This window comes from Eptesicus fuscus, chromosome 4 (genome assembly GCF_027574615.1).
Source record: "Eptesicus fuscus isolate TK198812 chromosome 4, DD_ASM_mEF_20220401, whole genome shotgun sequence".
Classification (NCBI taxonomy): domain Eukaryota; kingdom Metazoa; phylum Chordata; class Mammalia; order Chiroptera; family Vespertilionidae; genus Eptesicus; species Eptesicus fuscus.
In genome coordinates this window covers 108,043,597-108,065,109 of record NC_072476.1, presented here as the reverse complement: position 1 = coordinate 108,065,109, position 21,513 = coordinate 108,043,597, and the positions used below count along the sequence as shown (strand labels likewise).

At 42.8% G+C, this 21,513-nt stretch overlaps 1 protein-coding gene across 1 annotated transcript; it reads left to right on the top strand.

Annotated features, from left to right (window-relative positions):
• Positions 1-1,204: 1,204 nt before the first annotated feature.
• Positions 1,205-20,975, top strand: IL7R (interleukin 7 receptor). The gene is made up of 8 exons (XM_008154825.3): positions 1,205-1,286; positions 5,769-5,904; positions 11,681-11,838; positions 16,494-16,651; positions 17,554-17,719; positions 18,740-18,833; positions 19,992-20,067; positions 20,472-20,975. Exons 1-8 carry the CDS (start codon positions 1,205-1,207, stop codon positions 20,973-20,975), a joined length of 1,374 nt encoding a protein of 457 aa, XP_008153047.2.
• Positions 20,976-21,513: the final 538 nt, after the last annotated feature.

Below are 21,513 nucleotides of genomic sequence, written 5' to 3'. Positions count from 1 at the left end.
CAAATGGAGAGAGAGCCTGAACCATCTCCCATTGTCTCAGGCTTCTGCCTTGCATCTGCAGGTACTAGTGTGATTTACATGGACCACCTTTTCCTGAAAAGTTGTGTGACAATCAGCTTTTCACAAACAGAATCCTATTTTATTTTATTTTTTAAATAGGTTTTTATTGATTTTTAGAGAGAGGAAGAGAGAAGAGATAGACAGATAGAAACTTAAGATAGGAGAGAAACTTTATCCATCGGCTGCTTCCTGCATGCCCCCTACTGGGGATTGAGCCTGCAACCTGGGCATGTGCCCAGATCAGGAATCAAATCGGTGACCTCCTGGTTCCTGGGTCAACGCTCAACCACTGAAACACACTGGCTGGACTAGAATCCTATTTTAAATTCACAGAGAAAATAACTATTTTAGCCGATCAACAAGGGTTCAGCAGACTTTTTCTATAAAAGGCCAATCGGTGAAGATGTTACACTTTGTGCGCCATATTCTCTTTGTCTTAGCTACTCAGTTCCACTTTTGTAGCAAGAAAAAGCAGCCATGTTTCAAGAAAACTTGGTTTGCAAAATCAGGTGGTAGGCCAATTTAGCCAGATTTTGTCGCTCTTAAATTAAATAACTCTTGAGTGCCAAATCTGATGGGTGAGGTAAAGTAACTACTACGGGACAGAAAACTTGCTCCTCTTGTGAAACTCTATTCACAGAGCTTGAAGGTGACCCATTTAACATATACCTACAATAAGTCACTTCAGTAAGTGCAGAATCTTTCTTTAAATCAAAACTCACCCCTGACAATTAATTGGTATTTTTAAGTTTAGATTTTTGTCCCAGGATTCTTTCTAAATGGGCCCCATTCACACTCTCTAATCTGAAATAGTTTGAGTCTACATTGAAATCTACCACATTACTTTCAAATAAGTACAGTGAGTTTGGGGTTGCCGGAATATGAGAGAAGTAGAGCGATTTCAAATGCTCTAGCTCTTCCTTTCTCCCACCTCTGTTTAGAGCAGCAATGCTTCTTTACTCTGACTTCCTGTTTCTGACACATGCCTTCTTTTTTGCCGTGTTTATACTTCCCCCTGTCTGTGGTTAAGTGAGTATAAAGCCCTAACACTGTAGATTTAAGTCTGTTTCACTCACTCTCGCGCGCTTTCTCTCTCATTCATTCCTACATGTAGGCTCACACGACTGCTCTCCTCTCTCTCAGAATGACAATTCTAGGTATAGCTTTTGGTATTGTTTTCTGCTTACTTCGAGTCGTTTCTGGAGAAAGTGGCTATGCACAGAATGGTGAGTCATTTCCAACTTTTCTTTAGGATTTCAGATGATCTCGAGAATGGGCTTCAGGTTGCTCCCTAGCAGACCTGAGCCGGGCACTGGATTGGAATGGAGGACTTTGTATGTACTCAGTCATTGTGTATGTTCTAACCGCCAGGACAGAGGGCTGGGGGGCAACCCTGAGGTGGTGTATAAAGTCTTGGAATTGTCAAGAGAAATGCATTTGACTCTCCAAATGTGGATCTTAATGTTGGCCAATGCCTCTGCTCTAACAAAAAGAATACCCATATAGAATGCAACAGTGGAGCTTGTAGGTTATATTTCTTTTAAGAAATCAAGCTGGGTTTTGTTTTGCTTAGCTTTTTAGGAGGTTTCAAAAGTGTAACTTTTGTGATAAAATAATGTCTGGAAACAACAGCTTTGTCTGTACTTACCATTGTTGCATCCCCGGCGCCTAAAAGAGTGTGTAGGACACAGTGGACATTCAATTATAATATTTAAATTTACAATATTTGAAAATTTCTTCAAAATAGGTATTTTGATAGATTTATGTGAGATTCTTAGTAACTAACAATAGCTAAAGATGTGAGTTGTCTCATTGAAATATATTTAATTGTCTTCCTATCAACAAGTTTACTATCATCTAGCCCTAACCGGTTTGGCTCAGTGGATAGAGCATCGGCCTGCGGACTCTAAGGGTCCCAGGTTCGATTCCAGGTCAAGGGCATGTACCTTGGTTGCGGGTACATCCCCAGTGGGGGGTGTGCAGGAGGCAGCTGATCGATGTTTCTCTCTCATCGATGTTTCTAATCTCTATCCCTCTCCCTTCCTCTCTGTAAAAAAATCTATAAAATATATTTTTTTAAAAAAAAAAACAAAAAACAACTTTACTATCATCTAGTAGTGCTTTTTGGGATCCTTGCGTATTTAGTACCTAGAAGACAGGGATGCCTCCTTAGTAAATAGATTGTAACAGCAACAAACCTGCAGACAAAGGTAATGCAGCAGCAGCAGGGCGACCCGGGAAGGCGGGCCACCCGTTTGTTCCTGAAAATTAAACTTTTTTACTTTAAAAGTATTTTCTTATCAAAGATATCACACAGATCAGCCTCATGACTCAGCTTAGACAGTTTAAGTCAGTGACTTCTAAGGATGGAAGTCCCTAGGAAACTGTCATTACAGGAATTGTTGACATGTCTCCGTGTGGCCATGCCTGACTCACTGCGTGGGGGACGCTCAGTATCCCACGGTGAACGCTGCCGGCTGCTCTGCACGGGGAGACCTGGCAGCGAACCCAGGAACCTCGCTCTCCGGAGTGGAATGCGTTCCCTCCACGTCTCCCCGGGACCATCCCATTTTTGAAAGAAATAAGAATTCTAATTGAAAGCTGGGTTTTTCACTTCAACTTTTTAAGTTTCAGGCATTTTTAGGAGATTTGTGACCTTCCATCCACATGATCATGTCAGAATACTTCCCAGTTTGGTGTGTAAATGAATCAGCTGCTGGTGGCTGAAAGATAAGTTAGTTCTCTGATAACCACAAGGATGAGCAAGGGAAGAAATGGCTACTTTTAAAAAATCCAAACCGCTTACACCTTTAATCAACTAATTCCTTTCCGTGGGGTGGCATCTAAATCACACTGCCTTGTCTATAATACACATTCCCAAAAAAATTTTTATGAAAAACTATGCTGAGATACTGAGCGTTTAAAATAGGTTAATTCACTATTGTTCAAAAGCCCTATGCAACTTCAAAGCCATAGTAATAACATCTTTGACAGAAAACCCTTTTTTCTTTTTCAAAGAAGCTCCAAAGGTTTCACGTTCATATTCTCAGAATTAGGATTCTTATTTTACCTCTTCATTACTTATTTCTCAAAAGAAAGTGTGTTAACAGTCATAGCGAACCCCTATAGCGTGCTTGCTGTGTCCTGAGCCACGTCTTTGTATTTGCTCCTCATAATAACATGAACTTACATATCAGAAAACTGAGGCTCCGAGAGGTTGGGGCCGCTGACAGAGGACGACAGCTCCAAAGCAGAATCGCCAGGACGTAAACCCACATCTGTCCAGCTGTGGTGACAGGGACCTTAACCACTGTGCGTATGACTCTTACCCAGTGGTCGGCAAACTCATTAGTCCATAGAGCCAAGTATCAACAATATAGCAATTGAAATTTCTTTTGAGAGCCAAAATTTTTAAACTTAAACTTCTTCTAACGCCACTTCTTCAAAATAGACTCGCCCAGGCCGTGGTATTTTGTGGAAGAGCCACACTCAAGGGGCCAAAGAGCCGCATGTGGCTCGCGAGCCGCAGTTTGCCGACCACGGCTCTTACCTAAGAAAGTTTCCAGCTGAGATCACGCAGAGCATCCTCTTTGTAAAATGACATGCAATTTTGCAAGTCGTCGAGGGGAATTTTTCTTGCCTAGTGACACCCGCTAAAGAGTCAATGAGCTGCACCTCAAAACCTTCCCACTTAGTGCATGGCCAGGGCTCTGGATACTGCATGGCAATGCACGGCACACGCCCTTTGCCAGATGAGATGGCCGAGGGCAGGGTGGGGTGCTGTGCTCTGCCCTTGTCCAGCACCTCCTATCCAGGTCTCGCTCTGGGTGGCTCTGCATGTTGAAGTGTTTTGGAGACCACGCTGACCCGTGGCTGTCTGGATCCAAATAGCAATACAGCTGCTGTGGTACGGGATGGGTGGGCGGTCCGAGGGCGGCCACGGAAGAAGGGCAGGCTGAAACTACCCAGACCCTTTCCACTGGGGAAGGCACCGCTCTCCGGAACCGAGACCTCGGTCTGGGGACTAGCAATGAGCGTGCTTCGTGGGCCCTGACGGGTGGGTGGCTGCCCCGCATTGTTGAGGACTGTGCCCAGGGGCTTGGCTGGGGCAGACTGTGAGCTGGGCGGATTCCAGGGAAGTCCAGAAAGAGCAGGGCCCACAGCTCTCGTGTGGCTGTGGCTTCTCCAGATGCGGGGCTGTGTCTGAACCCACCTGTCTCTCGGCTGGTTGGTCCACTCACCACGGCTTCGCTCACTTCCCTGCAGACCAGCGGGGTGATTTAAATGAAGGGGGTGCTGCTTGCACCTCTCATGGCCTAGGGCAGTGGTCAGCAAACTCATTAGTCAACAGAGCCAAGTATCAACAGTACAACAATTGACATTTCTTTTGAGAGCCAAATTTTTTAAAGTTAAACTATATAGGAAGGTACATTGTTATTAACTTAATTGGGTACTCCTAAGCTGGCCTTTGCTAAAAACTCAAGGGGCCAAAGAGCCGCATGTGGCTCGCGAGCCGCAGTTTGCCAACCACTGGCCTAGGGGTCACTCAGCTGGGGGTTAATTTTAATATATTTTATATCCGATTTAAAGCCCTAGAAGCATCTAATTGAAAGCCCTATAAAAAGCTAATCTAAGGATCGATGGGCCTGCAAGCAATCACAAACTCACACTCAGGCACTCAGAATGTCTGCGGTGACTCGGGGTTCTCTCTCGTTCCTGTCTGAGTCCATTTGCTGACAGACTTTCCTCTATTAACTATGGTGACGTATACATACAAAATGTCTATTTCCACATAGGGGCTTCCACTGTGACAGGACTTTCCCAAAGTGACTGCAAAAAGTTTCTGGTTCCCACCTCCTCTGCGGAATGTGCTCCGATCTATGAGATGCAGTTACCTGTAGAAGATGGATAAGCACAGAAGCAGCACCTATAAGACTTATGGGAAAGCCCACGAGATCGAAGTCCTGTCAGACCTAATTTCTTTTTCCTTTTTTTTTAGTCTTTATTGTTGAAAGTATTGCATATGTCCCCTTTTTTCGCCCACCGACCCCCTCCAGCCCCCCCTAAATTTGTTTTTCTAATCACATTTGCCTCAGTTGGTAGCTTAAGACAAATTACCTTAAATAACTCTCCTCACTCCAGAGCTCACCAAAGGTGCTTTTAGTTGGGACCCCTATTTAGGCAACGGACAGCTACCCCCTGACGGTAAGACTTCTTCATCTGCCTTCATTCACAGAAGCACTTGGGAGGGAGTAAATGGAGACTGGTAATCAAGTCGAAGGCTGGGTTAGGTAGCATATGACTATGGAGAGAACGCATCTCTCACTTGAAATGTACAAACAACAGAAGAAATCACCGTTTAAATAAAGAAAAGACTGTGCTTCGTGCTTCGGGCTAGATCTCTAAGGCGGGACCCCAGTGGCAGGAGCATTTAGAAATGTTTGGAGGTTATTTCTTGATTGCAATTGTTCTTTGGTTTCTATTAGAAAAATCTGTGTTCATTGGCTTTTCTTCTGCTTTGGGCTGATTTTTATTGAGTTTGGTTTTGAAGACTTCTGCTCGTTGCCTTTGGGCTTTCCTTCTTTAGATAAACTAGAACCACTTCTTCATGTCCGCCCCCCAAGGCTGCCTTTCTCTCACGCCCCTGCACCCCTCAAACGCATGCACGTGTTTGCCTCACTGACAGCTGCCCGTTCCTCCCTCCCCAGGAGACTTGGAGGACGCCGAGCCCGACTACTCGTTCTCCTGCTACAGCCAGCTGGAGGTGAGCGGGTCCCAGCACCTCCTGCGCTGTGCTCTCGATGACCCGGACGTCAACAGCACCCACCTGCAATTTGAAATATGGTGAGAAGTGGGGGCTCCGATGGGTGCTTAGAAATCGTTCTTTTCCCACGCTGTGCAGCAGCAGCGGCAGAGGAAGGAGTGTGGGGGCTGAGTGTCCAATATTACAGTGGGATGAATTCCAAAGCGTCCTGGACTCCTTGCCCTTCGCCAGGAGACTCTCACAAAGAAACTCTTCCAGGTTCATCTGGCAGGTTCGGCTGCTACAGCCAAATGACGGTATGGATCTTGGAGATCCCGCATCCCTGCTGACCGCGTAGCAGAATTTAAATCCTGCTTCACCTAAAACAATCTCTTGGCCTGACAGGAGACAGTCTTGTGTCTTCAAGTTGCACTCTGGTGCCTGGTTTCGAATGCCACCACCAGTACTTACCAGCTTTGGCCCTACAGCTCGCTCTGTAACTTACCTCTGCGGGTTTCTTCACGGGTTAAATGAGATATACTACCTCACAGGGAGGCTGTGATGACTAAACAATTTAACACTTTAGTACCGTATTTTCCGGCGTATAAGACGACTGGGCGTATAGAAGATTTTCCTGGGTTAAAAAGTCGTCTTATACGCCGGAAAATACCGTACTTTAATTAGAAAACATAGCCCGTATGTAATGAGTAATGAAAACAGGAATTAAGTAAAATTTTTTTTTAAATCTATAAATATAGACCAAACTTTCACCTTCCTAACACAATTTGACTTTGGGTTATATTTTCAATATCAATTTTCCAAGAACCCACAGGAATAAGTTGGCTCTTGGCTTCTTGCGGCCTCAGAGAAAAGGCTAAAAAGCGGAGAAAGTCTCTGTTTTGAAAGAGCTCAGAGAGCTGCACTTTCTCCCTCCTCCACAAATCAGCTCTTGCTGTTCAGGGTTAAAAAAAAAAAAAAGACTCTAACCTGAAATTCGGACATGTGGCTACCTCCAAATTCCTATCAGATGACCTAATTTTAGTTGGTTTCCTAGTAAGGAAAGTGGGTCAGGATCCACCAGTGTAAAAGAGGCCTTCTTAAATTCTGTAGACACTCAGCCAATCCCCTCCCCCTGATATGGGGTCCAGACAAGCCCTGCATTCCATGTCTGACATGAATTTAATGTATAGGAGCTTCCTGCATCTGTTCATGCAGAGATCCCTGCTGCAGTCACTGGACTGGCATGGTCTTGGACTTGAATTTCATAGCACGTTCCCCATCTGCCTCTGTCAGTTCACGCCTGTAGCACTCTTTCCAGGAATAAAATATGTCGAGAGAATAGGAACTGACACTATCCAGAATCTGTGCTGCAACTAGCCCACACGAAAACACCAAAAGACTCAGGCAAACGATGCGCTCATTTTTATGGGCAAAAACCTCCTTCAAACGTAGAGGTTTGACTCTGGGTTCCCCAAGCCGCCATTGGTGGACTTCAGTGATCACTGTGGTTTCTCTGAGGGAGTCTGAGGCTGACCTTCCTGCCCACTTTCACTCACACGCCATCTGACCACTTCCATGCCCAGTTGAGCAAACTTTCCCACGTCCTTTAGCAAGTCTTCATACTTCCTGCTGTATTTTAATCTATCCATAGTCCCCATTTGGGTTTTTTAATTGGACTCAGATATTTCCATTGGAAATGAATCACCTCAAGACATGGTTTCAGTGTGAAACAATAAGTATGAACTCCTTAGTAGGCCATGGTGCTATTTTCATAAAGGTGGACTGGTGGAACGCCTAGGTTCAGAGTGGACCACGTACCTTAAATTAAATACACTTAAACGGAGAGCTGTATTTGCTGCTTAGATTGGGTTTCTTTTCCACCCTGAAACTACCTTCATGGAGCTTTCCCCCTCCCTATTAATATAAATTTATAGAAACTGGAAATCGCTGAAAAGTGTGCTTTCTGCTAACATCATTGCACAGGGGGGGATTGTTGCTAGAAACCAGGTGCTGTTTCCCGGCGGGCTTACCTGGGGCATTTGTCAGATGAATTTACCACCTGCCTGATCTGGCCGTCGTCTCCCAGGTTTAGAAACCTAGTTGCTTCATGTTCAATGTGAAGATCCTTCCTGTGGCTTCTTGGATGAACTTGAATTAGGCAAAAGCATAGAGCTGGAGCACCAGCGTACCAAGTGACTACTTCACAGTAGTAGGTACAACTCTCATAGAGGCCTGAAGATTCATCCTGGGCTCAGGGTGGTATTTGGGGAAGGAGGGACAGAGAGGGCCCATCGGTTTCATATAAGTCTACTCTTACTGGGGGACCTGAAAATATTTCATCTGCCAGAACTCTAACTAGCTGTCAGGTACCTGGAGCGACAATGCAGAGGACCTGGGAACAGGCATGTAGGTTGGAATTCAAAACTAGCTCTGTGACCCCAGGGGTTTAATCAAGCTCTCTGATCATAACAATTGCCTCGCATTGGGATAGAAACATGAGCGACTAACATATGGTCAGTGCCCGGAATTGGTACATAATTCTCTCAGTTGTATGATTTTCATTTTAAAAATGTGATCAAAAGGTTATTCAGTAAATATAGACGCAAACCAAGGTAATTTGTTTGTTGATTCTAAGACGAGTTATTTGGTTCAGATCTCAATGTGATTAAATTTTTTAAACAAGTCGCCAGCATTTAAATATCTAGGTATCCCTTTAAAAATCAGGTTTCATAATACTGGGCACATACATCAAAAAACAGATGAACAGAATTCTGGCTGCCTCTATAGATGGGGACTTAAATCTCAGTCCTGAAGTTAGGCCCTCGTTTCTCATTTATATCACCTGCATAGGTACTTGAATTTGGGACCCTGCCTTTTAGGTGTTTGCATAATTTTTAGAGTCAGTTCTCAGAAGGCAATTGTACTTTCTTTATTTCCACATTCTTGGGGGCACCACAGTGACTGCCATGTACGCCTACAGATACCACTTCAAATGTGTCATGTTTTGTTTTCCTCAATTACCACCCATGTGGCAGGCTACACCCTGCCGATTCTACCTCACACTCGAGACTTCACTAGCGATATTTGCCAAGTGTTGGTAATGTAGTCCTCTCTATAGTAAACTACACTGACTTTCAAAGTTGTTCCATATTTTCAAGATAGATTCTGGTTTTCAGGGCCAAATAAGAAATAAAATAATTTTTGTTTTTAATGTTTCCATGTAAATATCACATCACACTAAACTATACAAGATTGCAGAAATTTTAGGGGGTAAAGAAACAGGGGCTGCCCTAGCCGGTTTGGCTCAGTGGATAGAGCGTCAGCCTATGGACTGAAGGGTCCCAGGTTCGATTCCGGTCAAGGGCACATGCCTGGGTTCCAGGCTCGATCCCCAGTAGGGGGACGTGCAGGAGGCAGCCAATCAATGATTCTCTCCCATCATTGATATTTCTATCTCCCTCTCCCTTCCTCTCTGAAATCAATAAAAAACGTTAAAAAAAAAAGAAAAGAAAAGACAGAAACCGGGGCTGTGCTCTCCGGTAGTCTCTCCCTATTTTCAGAACAAGGGGATCTGTGAGTGGTTTGGGGTTGATGTCTCATGGAAGGTCCCACAGGGTCCAATGCGTTAGCCTATAGCAGTGGTCGGCAAACCGCGGCTCTCGAGCCACATGCCTCAATCAGATTGAGGACGTTTTTAGCAAAGGCCAGCTTAGGAGGACCCTAATTAAGTTAATAACAATGTACCTACCTATATAGTTTAAGTTTAAAAAATTTGACTCTCAAAAGAAATTTCAATCGTTGTACTGTTGATATTTGGCTCTGTTGACTAGTGAGCTTGCCGACCACTGGCCTATAGTACCACTCGGATACCTTTCCTTAAATACCTAGATTGGTTCTATCCAACATAAATACAATACAATTCACACATGTGTGAGCCAGGTGTGAAATTTTAATTTTCTAATAGCCACATATTTAAAAGGAAAATAATAGGTGGAATTAATTTTAACAATATATTTTATTTAACCTAATATATTCAAAATATTATCAACATGTAATCAATATGAATATTTTACATTCTTTTTTTTTTTTTTTTTTGCATACTAAGCCTTCCAAATCTGCTGTGTATTTCATATTAAGAGCACATCTCGCCCTAACTGGTTTGGCTCAGTGGATAGAGCGTTGGCCTGAGGACTGAAAGGTCCCAGGTTCGATTTCGGTCAAGGGCATGTACCTTGGTTGCGGGCACATCCCCAGTGGAAGGTGTGTTGGAGGCAGCTGATCAATGTTTCTCTCTCATCGATGTTTCTAACTCTCTATCCCTCTCCCTTCTTCTCTGTAAAAAAATCAATAAAATATATTTAAAAATAAAAAATATAAATAAATAAATAAATGGTTTTAACCTTTATGTCTAGGTCCATAATCCATATCTAATTTATATTGCATAAGATTGAAGTTTATATTTTCCATACATCTGTTCAGTTGTTCTAGGATAATTTGCTGCAAAGATTTTCTATTTCCATTTAATTGATTGGGTGCCTGTTTTAAAATCAATTAACCTTACAGGTATGAATCTATTTCCAAACTCTCTATATACTTTCTGTTGATCAACTTATCTATCCTTATGCCAGTGCTACACTGTCCTGATTACCATAGCTTTACAGTACATTTAATTCAAGAGCTCAGAATCCTATTTGTTCTACTTTTTTATGTTGTTTTGGCTGTCCTTTGAATTTCCACATAAATTTTAGAATTGTCTTATCAATAATTATAAAATCCTGCTGAGATTTTGTTTAATATTATATATGCCAATTTGGGGAATGTTTCCATCTTCTTCCTACTGAATTTGCTAATCCATGAAAGTAGCTCTCCATTTATTTAGATCCTCTTTAATAGCTCTCAGGAATGGCTTGTAATTGTCATTGCAAAGGCCTTAAAGATCTTTTATTAATTTTTATTTCTAAGCATTTTATGTTTCTATTGCAGAAATGGAGCTGTTCTTTTTTAAAATGATTTTTCTAATTGTTTGATACTAACCTATAGAAATATAACTGCCTTTTGTACAATGACCTTGCTGAATTCACTTCATTATTTCCTGTAATTGTTTTGGAGAAAATGGTTTTCCATGTAAACAAACATGTGGTCTGCAAATAAAGGGTCTTTTTTTTTTTCCAATCTGGGTGCCTTTTATTTCAGAGATTTAAGATGTTATTCCAGTGTTTTCTGGTTTCCATAGTTTTGTACGGAAAGTGATAATTTTTCCTGGATGTTTACAAGATTTTCTATTTGTTTTTCAGCCATTCAGCTATGATGTGCTTAGCTTTTATGATGTGCTTTTTTTCCCCCCACATTTGGGAAATTTGGAGCCATTATTTTTTTAAATATTTGTTCAGCCAAATTCTTTCTCTGTTCTTGTTCTGGAACTCTAATTACCTATTTATTTCTTTGATGTTGTTCTACAGGTCACCAAGAATTTTTATTTCAGAATAAATAATATCTATTGATCTATCTTCATGTTCACTAACCCTTTTTTCTGCCATCTTCAATCTGCTGTTAAATCCATCCCATACATTCAGTACATTTTTTTAAAAATTTAGATACTTGTTATAGTATTTTTATTTTGTTCTCCTTTATAGTTTCCACTTCTCTATTAAGATTAAACATCTGTTCAATAACCCTGACAATGTTTTATGTTTAGCCCTGGAACATATTTACAAGAGCTTCTCTAAAGTCCTTTTTCCGCTAGTCCCAACATCTGGATCATCTTATAAGATGGGTCAGAGTTGAAGTCACACAAATGAAGCATACTTGTGCTGTTATTCCATTGTATACCGAAACTCCTCCTTGAATTAAAACAAATACCCTTTTTTGTTTCCACAGTGAAGCCCTTTTGGAAGTAAAGTGCCTGAATTTTAGTAAACTGCAAGAGATATATTTCCTCAAAACAAGTAAATTCTTACTGATTGGAGACAGCAAAATATGTGTGAAGCTTGGACAAAGGATCTTAACTTGCAGGAAAATGAGCATAGTCCATATAGGTAAGAAGAGTAGGGGGGGATGACTTCCATCTTTCAGGTATCTGAAGGTATTGACCGTCTCTGGAGTTTCTGGATTTTAAAAGTACATAAATCATGAAAGCTATTTGCATTAGAGAATAGCAAATTTTCTGATATAAATCATTTTTATTTATTTTTAAACATTATTTTATTTTTCAACCACAGTTTGTATTCAATACTATTCTGCACCAGTTTCAGATGTTCAGCAAAGTGGCCAGAAAAAAAACATGCACCCTACCCAGTGGTCCCTCTGCTGCCCAAGCACCCACCTGCCCCATACCCCGTTATCTCAACAACATTGACTGTATTCCCACACTGCAAACTGCATCTCTGTGGCTATTCTGCATCTACCAATTGGTACTGCTTGATCCCTTCAACTTTTCACCGAGCCCCCCCACCCCCCCCGCTTCCCTCCCCTCTGACAGCTGTCAGTCTATCCTTTGTGTCTATGAGTCAAATCATTTTTAAAAGAAAGTTTTGAAGCTTATGCTATTAATTCTTACCATAATAATTCTCTGGGTTTTCACACTCCGTGAGTGAGAATGATTGGCACCTATACATTAAAGAGAAATTCATCCATATGAAGTGTCTAACTGGAGCTGGGTCTCCAGTCATCCACTCACTCATGTCCTTTCCTTCCTCACCTCACCTTCTCCTAAATTTTCTGTAGTCTTCTCCCCCTATACTTACCATATTCCCACATTCTGAGTGTGTTTAGCTAAATAATCACATCATTTTAAAAAGTAAATTTCAGAACCACTAAGGGAGGAAAAAAAAAAAAATATATATATATATATATATATATATATATATATATATATATACACTTTTTTTTAAGAAATTGGCTCACGCAATTATGGGAGCTGGCAAATATTAAATTTGTAGGGCAAGCCAGAAAGCTAGAAATTGAGGTTAGCGTGGATATTATAGTCTCGAGTCCAAATTCCCTGGGGAAGTCCAGGCTGTCTGGAAACTCAAGCAGGTTTTTTATGTAGAATTCTTGGGACAGAATTTTTGCTTCTTCTGGGAATCTGTCTGTGCTTTTCAGGCCTTCATCTAATTGGATGAAGACTACCCTATAGGGAGTAATCTGTCTTACTCAAAATCTACTGCTTTAAATGTTACCTGTGTCTTTAAAAAAAAAAAAATACCGTACTTTAGACTAGTGTTTGACCAAACAAATGGACACCATATTGACACATGAAGTTACTATCACATCTTCCTAAGAGACCCTATTATTGAGGATTGATGCTGAATCTGATTTGACTAGAATACATATATCACATTTGGCTAAAAAATATAGTTCAAATAAAATTATAATTACAATTTGAATTACTAAACTCATCTGCATGTTTTCTTTGAATCTATATAATATCCATATACATAATAATAAAATCAATAAATCCATTCAATTAACTGGTTATAAGTCAATATTAATTACCAATTTAACTTTTGGTTACCAGGCAAGTAAATCAAAACAATCAGAGAGATTGGGAATTTAGACATAAAAAAATGTTTTCCATTGCTTACAGATTTATGACCCTGAGGTGAGTAAAGTTCTTTATACTCAGAGATACCATAGTCTAGGGCAAGGTCTGAGCCAGTTATGATATATGAGTACAATGGGGTCCTAACTACTTGTACATATTCTACCTGTGGAGATTTCATATGTATGCATGAAGAACTGTTCAAAGCGATTGACGAGATGAATTCTTTTGCTGGTTTTAAATACTATGGCTCTGTCTCTCCATATTCTCAACCCCACGCCCGACTTACCCTCTAAAAATAAAATTAAATGTAGGAGAGTACTACTCCTAGAGACCATTAAGAGAAACTCGGAATTTAGTCTCGGCTTTATTTCACTGAGATGGTAAAATAAAGAGTGAAAGCAAAAGTCCCATAGGTGAACAAGCATCAGTGGTGTGAGTGCCGGCCAGGTGGGGATGACAGTCGCAGTCTGTGACACAAGCCAGCTAGGTTTTGCTCATCTGGAGTCTCAGCTGCTGTGGATGGATGTTCAGTTTGTGCCCCGCACGAGAGCACTGTATTACAGGTTTACCATTTGCATTACCAATACTATATATTCTCTCTCAGTCCTCTCACAGAGCCCTGGAGCATCAGAGGAGAGCCCCTTCCTACAGAAACCCATGCCGCACACATGGCCCGTGTGCATCTTCTAGGGAGAGCATGTGAACACTCGTGGCACATCCATAGCCCCGGGGTGGGGGGCACCCTGCCCCATCGGAATCCCCAGATCTCACATGCCCAGAGCTCTTAGGGGTCCATATTCTATTCCACCCAGCAGACTACAAACCTGACATGCCTCATTTGAGGGGCTGGGGGGGCGGGGCAGGAGAGGCAGTGTGTACACACTGCTGGTAGCATGGACCCCTCTGGAGTATTGCAGGAGAACCTCGGGGCTTTGGAAAGCACCCCTGGGGAATGAGGAGGAGAAGTGGTGGAGGTGAGTCTACAGCAGCATCTTCCCTGGCTCCGTCACTTAAGTAAACGTAAGCTGGATGCTCCTGAGTGCACCTCACAGCCAGGGCTCCTCTGCAGCGACCTGCCTGCTCACCCACTTCCTGTCTTTAGGTCGAGAGGGACAGCGTCCTGCCTTCCTACTCTTCTTGGCAGAGCACATTTATATTATCGTTCAGGTTGTGCCAGAATTAATACACGTTTTAAACTGTTTGCTTGAGGAATGAGCATCTTTTTTGAATGTGCTCATAGACAGCATTTAGGCTAGAGGCAGACATGGGGAGGGGGCCTGAACAAGCCAGTGAGAAGCAACAGAGTCAGAAACAAAAGCTAAACGAAGAACAGCGAGCGTCAGGTCAGACAGGATTGAATTTCAGTCCCCTTAAACCATCCCACAGGGGCCTCTCCCAGACCCAGTTTCCTCGTCAGTATAGTGGCTGTAAGTGATTGCTGATGGCAGATGGCACAACTAACACACTTGGTACTCATAGGTATATAATCAATATTAGTCTGGTCTTCCCTTAATTCTTCCTTTATCTTCCTGGGGAGCTGGGGATGGAAGGAACTCCATGGCAGATTGCTTGTTGAGAATGTGAATTTTAATTATTCCCTTCAATGGGAGTGTCAAGGGGTTGACAGCATTCTCTGTTGACTTGTTTTTCTACTCCTACCTCCTTTCCTCCTGCTTCCTTTTAGGGCATCGTCCCTTTATCTAGTGCATCCAAGGTAATAGCGGGTCAACCTCCCCTTTCATGAGGGTCAGGGAGGAGCCACTCCCTCTTTATGGTGCTGCCGGAGTATTCCAGGAGAAGCATGGGCAGTCAGCACCGTGAGACACGGATGGCAGTGTGTGGGTCAAACCTTACCACCCGAGTTCATCTCACTGGGTCAGCAAGTCAGGCTCAGAGCCCAGCTCGGACTGCGCGGAATCCAGCTCCGTCTACTGAGTGAACGTTTGATGAACACACCCTCTCGTTCATTCACAACAGGCTTAGGTTAGACTTTAACCTATGTGTTCCCCCATCTCCGTCTTGAGATAAGCCATGCAGAACAGTGGCTGCCACTTCTCTAGATAACTGACCTCCCAGGCTTTGGTGAAAGAGCAGCTGAGAGGCCAAGATGGGGAAGCCTCCTGCCAGTGTGGGGAGGCAGCCCGACACGCATGCTCTTCTAGGAATTCAATACCTTTCTCAGGTTTGTTCTGCTGAAATAATACCTATCTCCCTCCAACAGCATTTCATATATGGTGCATGTGACCCTAACAGCCACGCTGTGAGGCAGACAGGCAGAAGGAGGAAACCAGAGAGGGGTTTAAAGCAAAGGAGGAAGGAGGAAGCCAGAGAGGGGTTTAAAGCAAAGGAGACTGAAGGAGGAGGCAGCCTGAGGTCACACTGGAAGGTCCAAGCCAGGGCCAGGATGCAGACCCTGGAATTCTATATACAGCTGAAATGAGGTGTAAGCTTACCACCTGATCTTATTGGAACAATGAAGACTTGAAGTCTACATACTCTGCTTTGGGGCTAGTTTATAACAAGGGTATAAAAAAATGAGAAGAATGTGTTTTAGTGTAAAATTAGTAGCTGTTGTAACAAACAAGCCCTAAAACATGTGCTCTCTCGAACACCATCAAGTTTATTTCTTGTTCTTCTAAGAACCTAATGGGTGTTTCTAACCTGTGGGTGAAAGTCCTCCAAGCAATATTCAGGGCTCATTCATCCTGTAGCTTCTTCAATATATGACTCCAACTGCTTGAGGAATGAGCATCCTTTTCGAATGTGCTCATAGACAGCATTTAGGCTAGAGGCAGACATGGGGAGGAGGCCTGAACAAGCCAGTGCGAAGCAACAGAGTCAGAAACACGTTCAATTCACTGTCTTCAATATATGACTCCAATAAGTGAATGGGGAACAGGCATAGGGTCACACATGTGGGGTTTCTAGGCCAGGATAGGAAGTACTGCACATCATTTCCACACACACTGCTCACTAGGCCACACCCAACTGCAAGGGAGGCTGGGAAATGTAGTCAGGCATTGAACGAGGAAGAAGAAAAAATGGTTTTCTAAACAGGAATGTGATTTTCAGAGTAGATGAACTTTAAAATTATAATTATTTTCTTGACTGCCTTATAGGCTGACCTCATTTCTTTTTCCTTTTCAGTTAAACCTGAGGCTCCTTTTGACATAAGAGTCATCTATCGTGAGGAAGCAAATGACTTTGTGGTGACATTTAATACATCACACTTGCAAAAGAAATATGTAAAAAATTTAATACACGAGGTAGCCTACCACCAGGAAAAAAATGAAGATGATTGGATGGTATGTAGGTCAACTACATTTATAGGTTATGAAAGTTATAAATATGTGTATATGAATATACTGAATAAATAAATTACATATATAAATTAAAATACATAAATGTATTAAACTATAAAATAGGAACTTCTTAATATTATATATTTTTTGTTCCAGAGGTACATTTACCTAGGGAGTCCCTTAGTAATTTTGTGCTCAAAATGTACCTTTTACTGAAAGAAGCTCCTAAGAGTAAAAGCCTCAGATCTCCTCTGGCCCAGTTCTCTTCTAACTCTGTTTCCCCCTCACCCAAGGGGGAGGGGGTGTTTGTTGTTGTTGTTTATTTTTATAGTGTTTCTAAATTAAGTTGTTGGGCTAACAGTATAGGTCAAGACCAAATAAAAATCAATCTTCTTTACTTGGGATCCTTAAAAGGTATCATATTTAGCCCAACTTTCACAGGTAAATCAGGCAAAAACATCACCAAGTCATAACCACAATTGATTTATGGAAGTGTGAGAGCAGTGGGATGGAGTAAAAGAAGAGAGGAAGGTAGAATTATATCTTTTTGGAGGGAAATAATTTTTGCTCAGTAATCTTACCACTCCCTTTCACCTCTTCTTGGGATGTGAAAGGAGAGAGAAAGAAAAAGAAGAGATTGAAGAGTTGGGAGAGCCCAACTCACCTGAATAAAGACCCATAGTACCACTGCCCTCTTTCACCAACTGTAGTATCACTTATGAGCTCATAGCCTCTGTCAAATTCTACTGCTGACCCCTCCACATGCCAGTTTTTTCTTGTAACAAATATGTGAGAACTTTGAGCCAATGTCCACAACTAAAGATGCTCAACTTGAATGAATTGGGCGTTCTGGGCAGCACCTCTTTGTTCATCCTAAAAATGTTGTGGCACTTTCTGCTCTTCAGCACGTGAATTTATCCAGTACAAAGCTGACACTCCTGCAGAGAAAACTACAACCTGATGCAATGTATGAGGTTAAAGTCCGATCCATCCCTACTGACTATTATAAAGGCTTCTGGAGTGAATGGAGTCCAAGTTGCCACTTCAGAACTCCAGAGGCCAAGGGCCCAGGTGAGAAGTGACTGCAGACTCTCTGTTCCCTGCGGAGAGCTTTTCAGGTCAAAGTGTGCGAGTGAGAACGAGAGCAAGAGAGAGGATGCCTTTCTTTGGAGAGGACCTGCCATCTTTGCCCTTTTTGTGATGAACCAGGAAGGAGTGGGGGTTGGTCAACTGATAAAGGCTGTCTGGACTCTACTGGCCTGGGTGCTCCTAATACTTCTGAACAAAATTCCCACCCACTGCCTCCAGTTTACCAATTCAGACTGGGATCTCAGGGACTGGTGTATGTAAGACCCCTCTAGGAAACACTTCTGTGGATGGCAGATTGGCAGGCTGATGGGGCTCTCCCTTGCCCTTCTTTCCAGAATAATGAAAATATGCTGGTGGGATAGGAAAGGAGAGTGGCCAGAAGAGCCAAAGGACATGGCTCAAGCACATCCCTGGGGACCTGAAGCATGGCACATACATCTCCCCTTTGGGGGATGACATGGCTGAGATTGCAAGGAGGGTATCTATCTCATCACCCCCCAGTTTGGCTCCTTTCTCTTGATGATGGGAGTCTAGAAGGGAGTGCTGGTATCTTTTAAAAAATATTTTCATTGATTTCAGAGAGAGGAAGGGAGAGGAAGAGGGAGATCAAAACATTGATGAGAGAGAAAAATATCCATCAGTTACCTTCTGCATACCCCACACTGGGCATCAAGCCCAAAACCCAGGCTTGCACCCTGACCAGGAATCAAACAGGCAACCTCCAGGTACATGGGATGATGCTCAACCAACTGAGCCACACTAGCTAGACAACTGCTGATATCTTTAATGCTAGGTCACTTTTACATTTCAAGTGACAGATGTTCTGAACCTGGCCACCTAAATCAGTGCCACTTACTGAAGTCAAGATTCCACCATAAAGCTATGATATCATCCTGTTCACTGAAGAGCAGCGTTCAAGAAACACTAAAGAACCTGAGCTACTAAATAAACTTAACTCATCCTGATAATGATTGCTAACTTAGAACTATCCTTGCATTCCAGGAAAGATGGAGCCTGTTCTACTTATAGTCAGCATTCTGAGTTTCTTCTCTGTGGCTGTGATGGTCATCTTGGCCTGTGTGTTATGGAAAAAAAGGTGAATTCCTTTAATCAAATGGGTGGTTATGTGGGATCTCAGAAAGGTAGAGCTCTAACTCTACTTACTTATTAGAAGTACAAAGGGGACTAAGGCATTTCAGAAATTATAGTGCCAACATCCCTCTTCATCCTCAGGCACTCATGAATTTCCAGTTTCCTAAGAGCTTGAAATACATAAACCAAACATCAGGTGAATGCCCCCCCCACTCCACCCCCGCCCCCTCAAAAAAAGGAGCCCTGCCTCCAGAATGCCTGGGAAACTAAAACACCCATGGAAAAATATAGACTATGTGTGAAGTCTTACTTTAGCACACATTCATGGGACTTTTGCATTCTGCCTTGTGGAAAGTCCATGTTTGTTACATCATAAAAATGATGTTTTAAACACATACCAGTCAAGTTATTAATGCTCTAGGACAGTGGTAGGCAAACTCATTAGTCAAAAGAGCCAAATATCAACAGTACAGCGATTGAAATTTCTTTTGAGAGCCAAATTTTTTAAACTTAAACTATATAGGTAGGTACATTGTTATTAACTTAATTAGGGTACTCCTAAGCTGGCCTTTGCTAAAAACTCAAGGGGCCAAAGAGCCGCATGTGGCTCGTGAGCCGCAGTTTGCCGACCACTACTCTAGGAAGATGCCATCAGCACAGGGCCACATATCCCAAGAAAGCAAATACGCCAATTTGAAAAGCACCATCTTAAAGCAATTTCTCTGGGTAACTTAGAAAATATTCCTCACTTCTACAAAAATGAGAGAGAAGGGGTTGCTGCAAATAAAGAGAAGGAAGAAGATGACAACATATATATTGGGAGTAGATGAGAAGGTCCAATTGTAGCTTCATAACTACACCAAACCACTTCATTGTCAAGCCTCATTGGTCCTTTTCTCCAGCACTGTTTCCCAGAGGCACATCATTATTTTTGTCTCATTCATAGAGTAGCTCACTGAAAAACATCTCTGGCCCAACTCCTCCACAGATGGTAGGACACTGAGGCCCAAATAAGTCATTTCCCCAATGTGTCCCACCTAGCTATGGCAGAGCCAAGACTAGAAATCCATTCTTCTGATTTCTGGCTCAGAGTAAGTGGAAAGATCTATTGTGCCTGCTCCCTATGCCATTCTTTTCATCTATCAATGTCCTCTTATTTCAGGATTAAGCCTATTGTATGGCCCAGTCTCCCTGATCATAAGAAGACTCTGGAGCAACTGTGTAAGAAACCAAAAAAGGCGAGTGCTTCTGATGCTTTTCTGTCACTGTGTTCAAGGCAGCCCAACAGACGGGAATAATATTGCAGGATTAGGAATTGTTGAACCTCGAGTTGTTGTGTTTTTTTGGGGGGCATTCCTAACCCAGGATTCCTCATAAGATTCTAGCTGCAGCTTCTGGAGGTAGGAAACAAAAATGAAATATAAGTTTCAGGACTGGATGGCACAGCCAGTGGTGATTTCAGACCCCAAGTGTCATAGCACCTCCAAAAGCAAAGCGACAACTAGAACATATGGGTTCATCTCTGATATTCTCTGGTCAACCCCTGTGAGAAGTTCTTTAGATCCTTTCCTGAACAGAACATTTGACAGTGTGTCTCTCTGGTACACTCTTTATGCCTTCTCTCTTTTTATTTTGGGTGCAGAATTTGACTGTGAGTTTCAATCCTGAGAGTTTCCTGGACTGTCAGATCCATAAGGTGGATGGCATTCAAGCTAGAGATGAAGTGGAAGGCTTTCTGCAAGACACATTCCCTGCACAACTTGAGGAGTCTGAGAAGCAGAGGCTTGGAGGGGGTGTGCAGGGCCCCAACTGGCCAAGCAAGCATGCAGTCATCACCCCAAAAACTTTCAGAGGAGATGCATCCCTCAGGTGCCTGGCTGGGAATGTCAGTGTGTGTGGTACCCCTGTACTCCCCTCCTCCAGGTCCCCAGTCTGCAGGGAAGGTGGCAAGAATGGGCCTCGTGTGTACCAGGACCTGCTGCTTGGGCCTGGAACTACAAATGCCACTCTGCACCCTCCATTTCCTTTCCAATCAGAAATCCTGACATTGAACCCAGCTGCCCAGGGACAGCTCCTCCTCACTCCCTTGGGATCAAACCAAGAAGAAGCATATGTCACCATGTCCAGCTTCTACCAAAACCAGTGAACTGTAAGAAACCTGGGACTGGAACCATGTGAACAACAAAAATGATTGAGCTCCCACTCTCCCTCACAGCATGAAGAAGACAAAACTAATGCAACCCTCTCTGTAACATACAGGATTTGGAATCATCGCTCCCCCACACCTCCCTCCCCACTTTCAGCGCGTGGCAGGAGCATTCTGCTTCAGGCATCCAAAGGATTCAATTATTTCAGAAACTACAAAAAGCAGAAAAGAGCAAAAGAAAGGGTGGAGGAAAGGATGGAGATGGAGGGGCGAGGAAGGCAGGAGGAAGCAAGGAAGAAAGGTGAGGAGGACAAGAAGAAGAGCTGCTATTATAGGACTTGCTGTGTATCCAAGACAGGCTCAGCATGTCTCCCTGCATCCTCACCACTATCCTGGGAGATGGGAGCAATTCTTACTGTTTTCTTTGTTATTGATGATGAACCTGAGGCTTAAAGTAACTTGTCCATGATGCCCACTCAGCCAGGGGCAGAATCAAGATTTGATGCCCAGAGTCTAAGGGCAATTTCCCTGGAGCCAT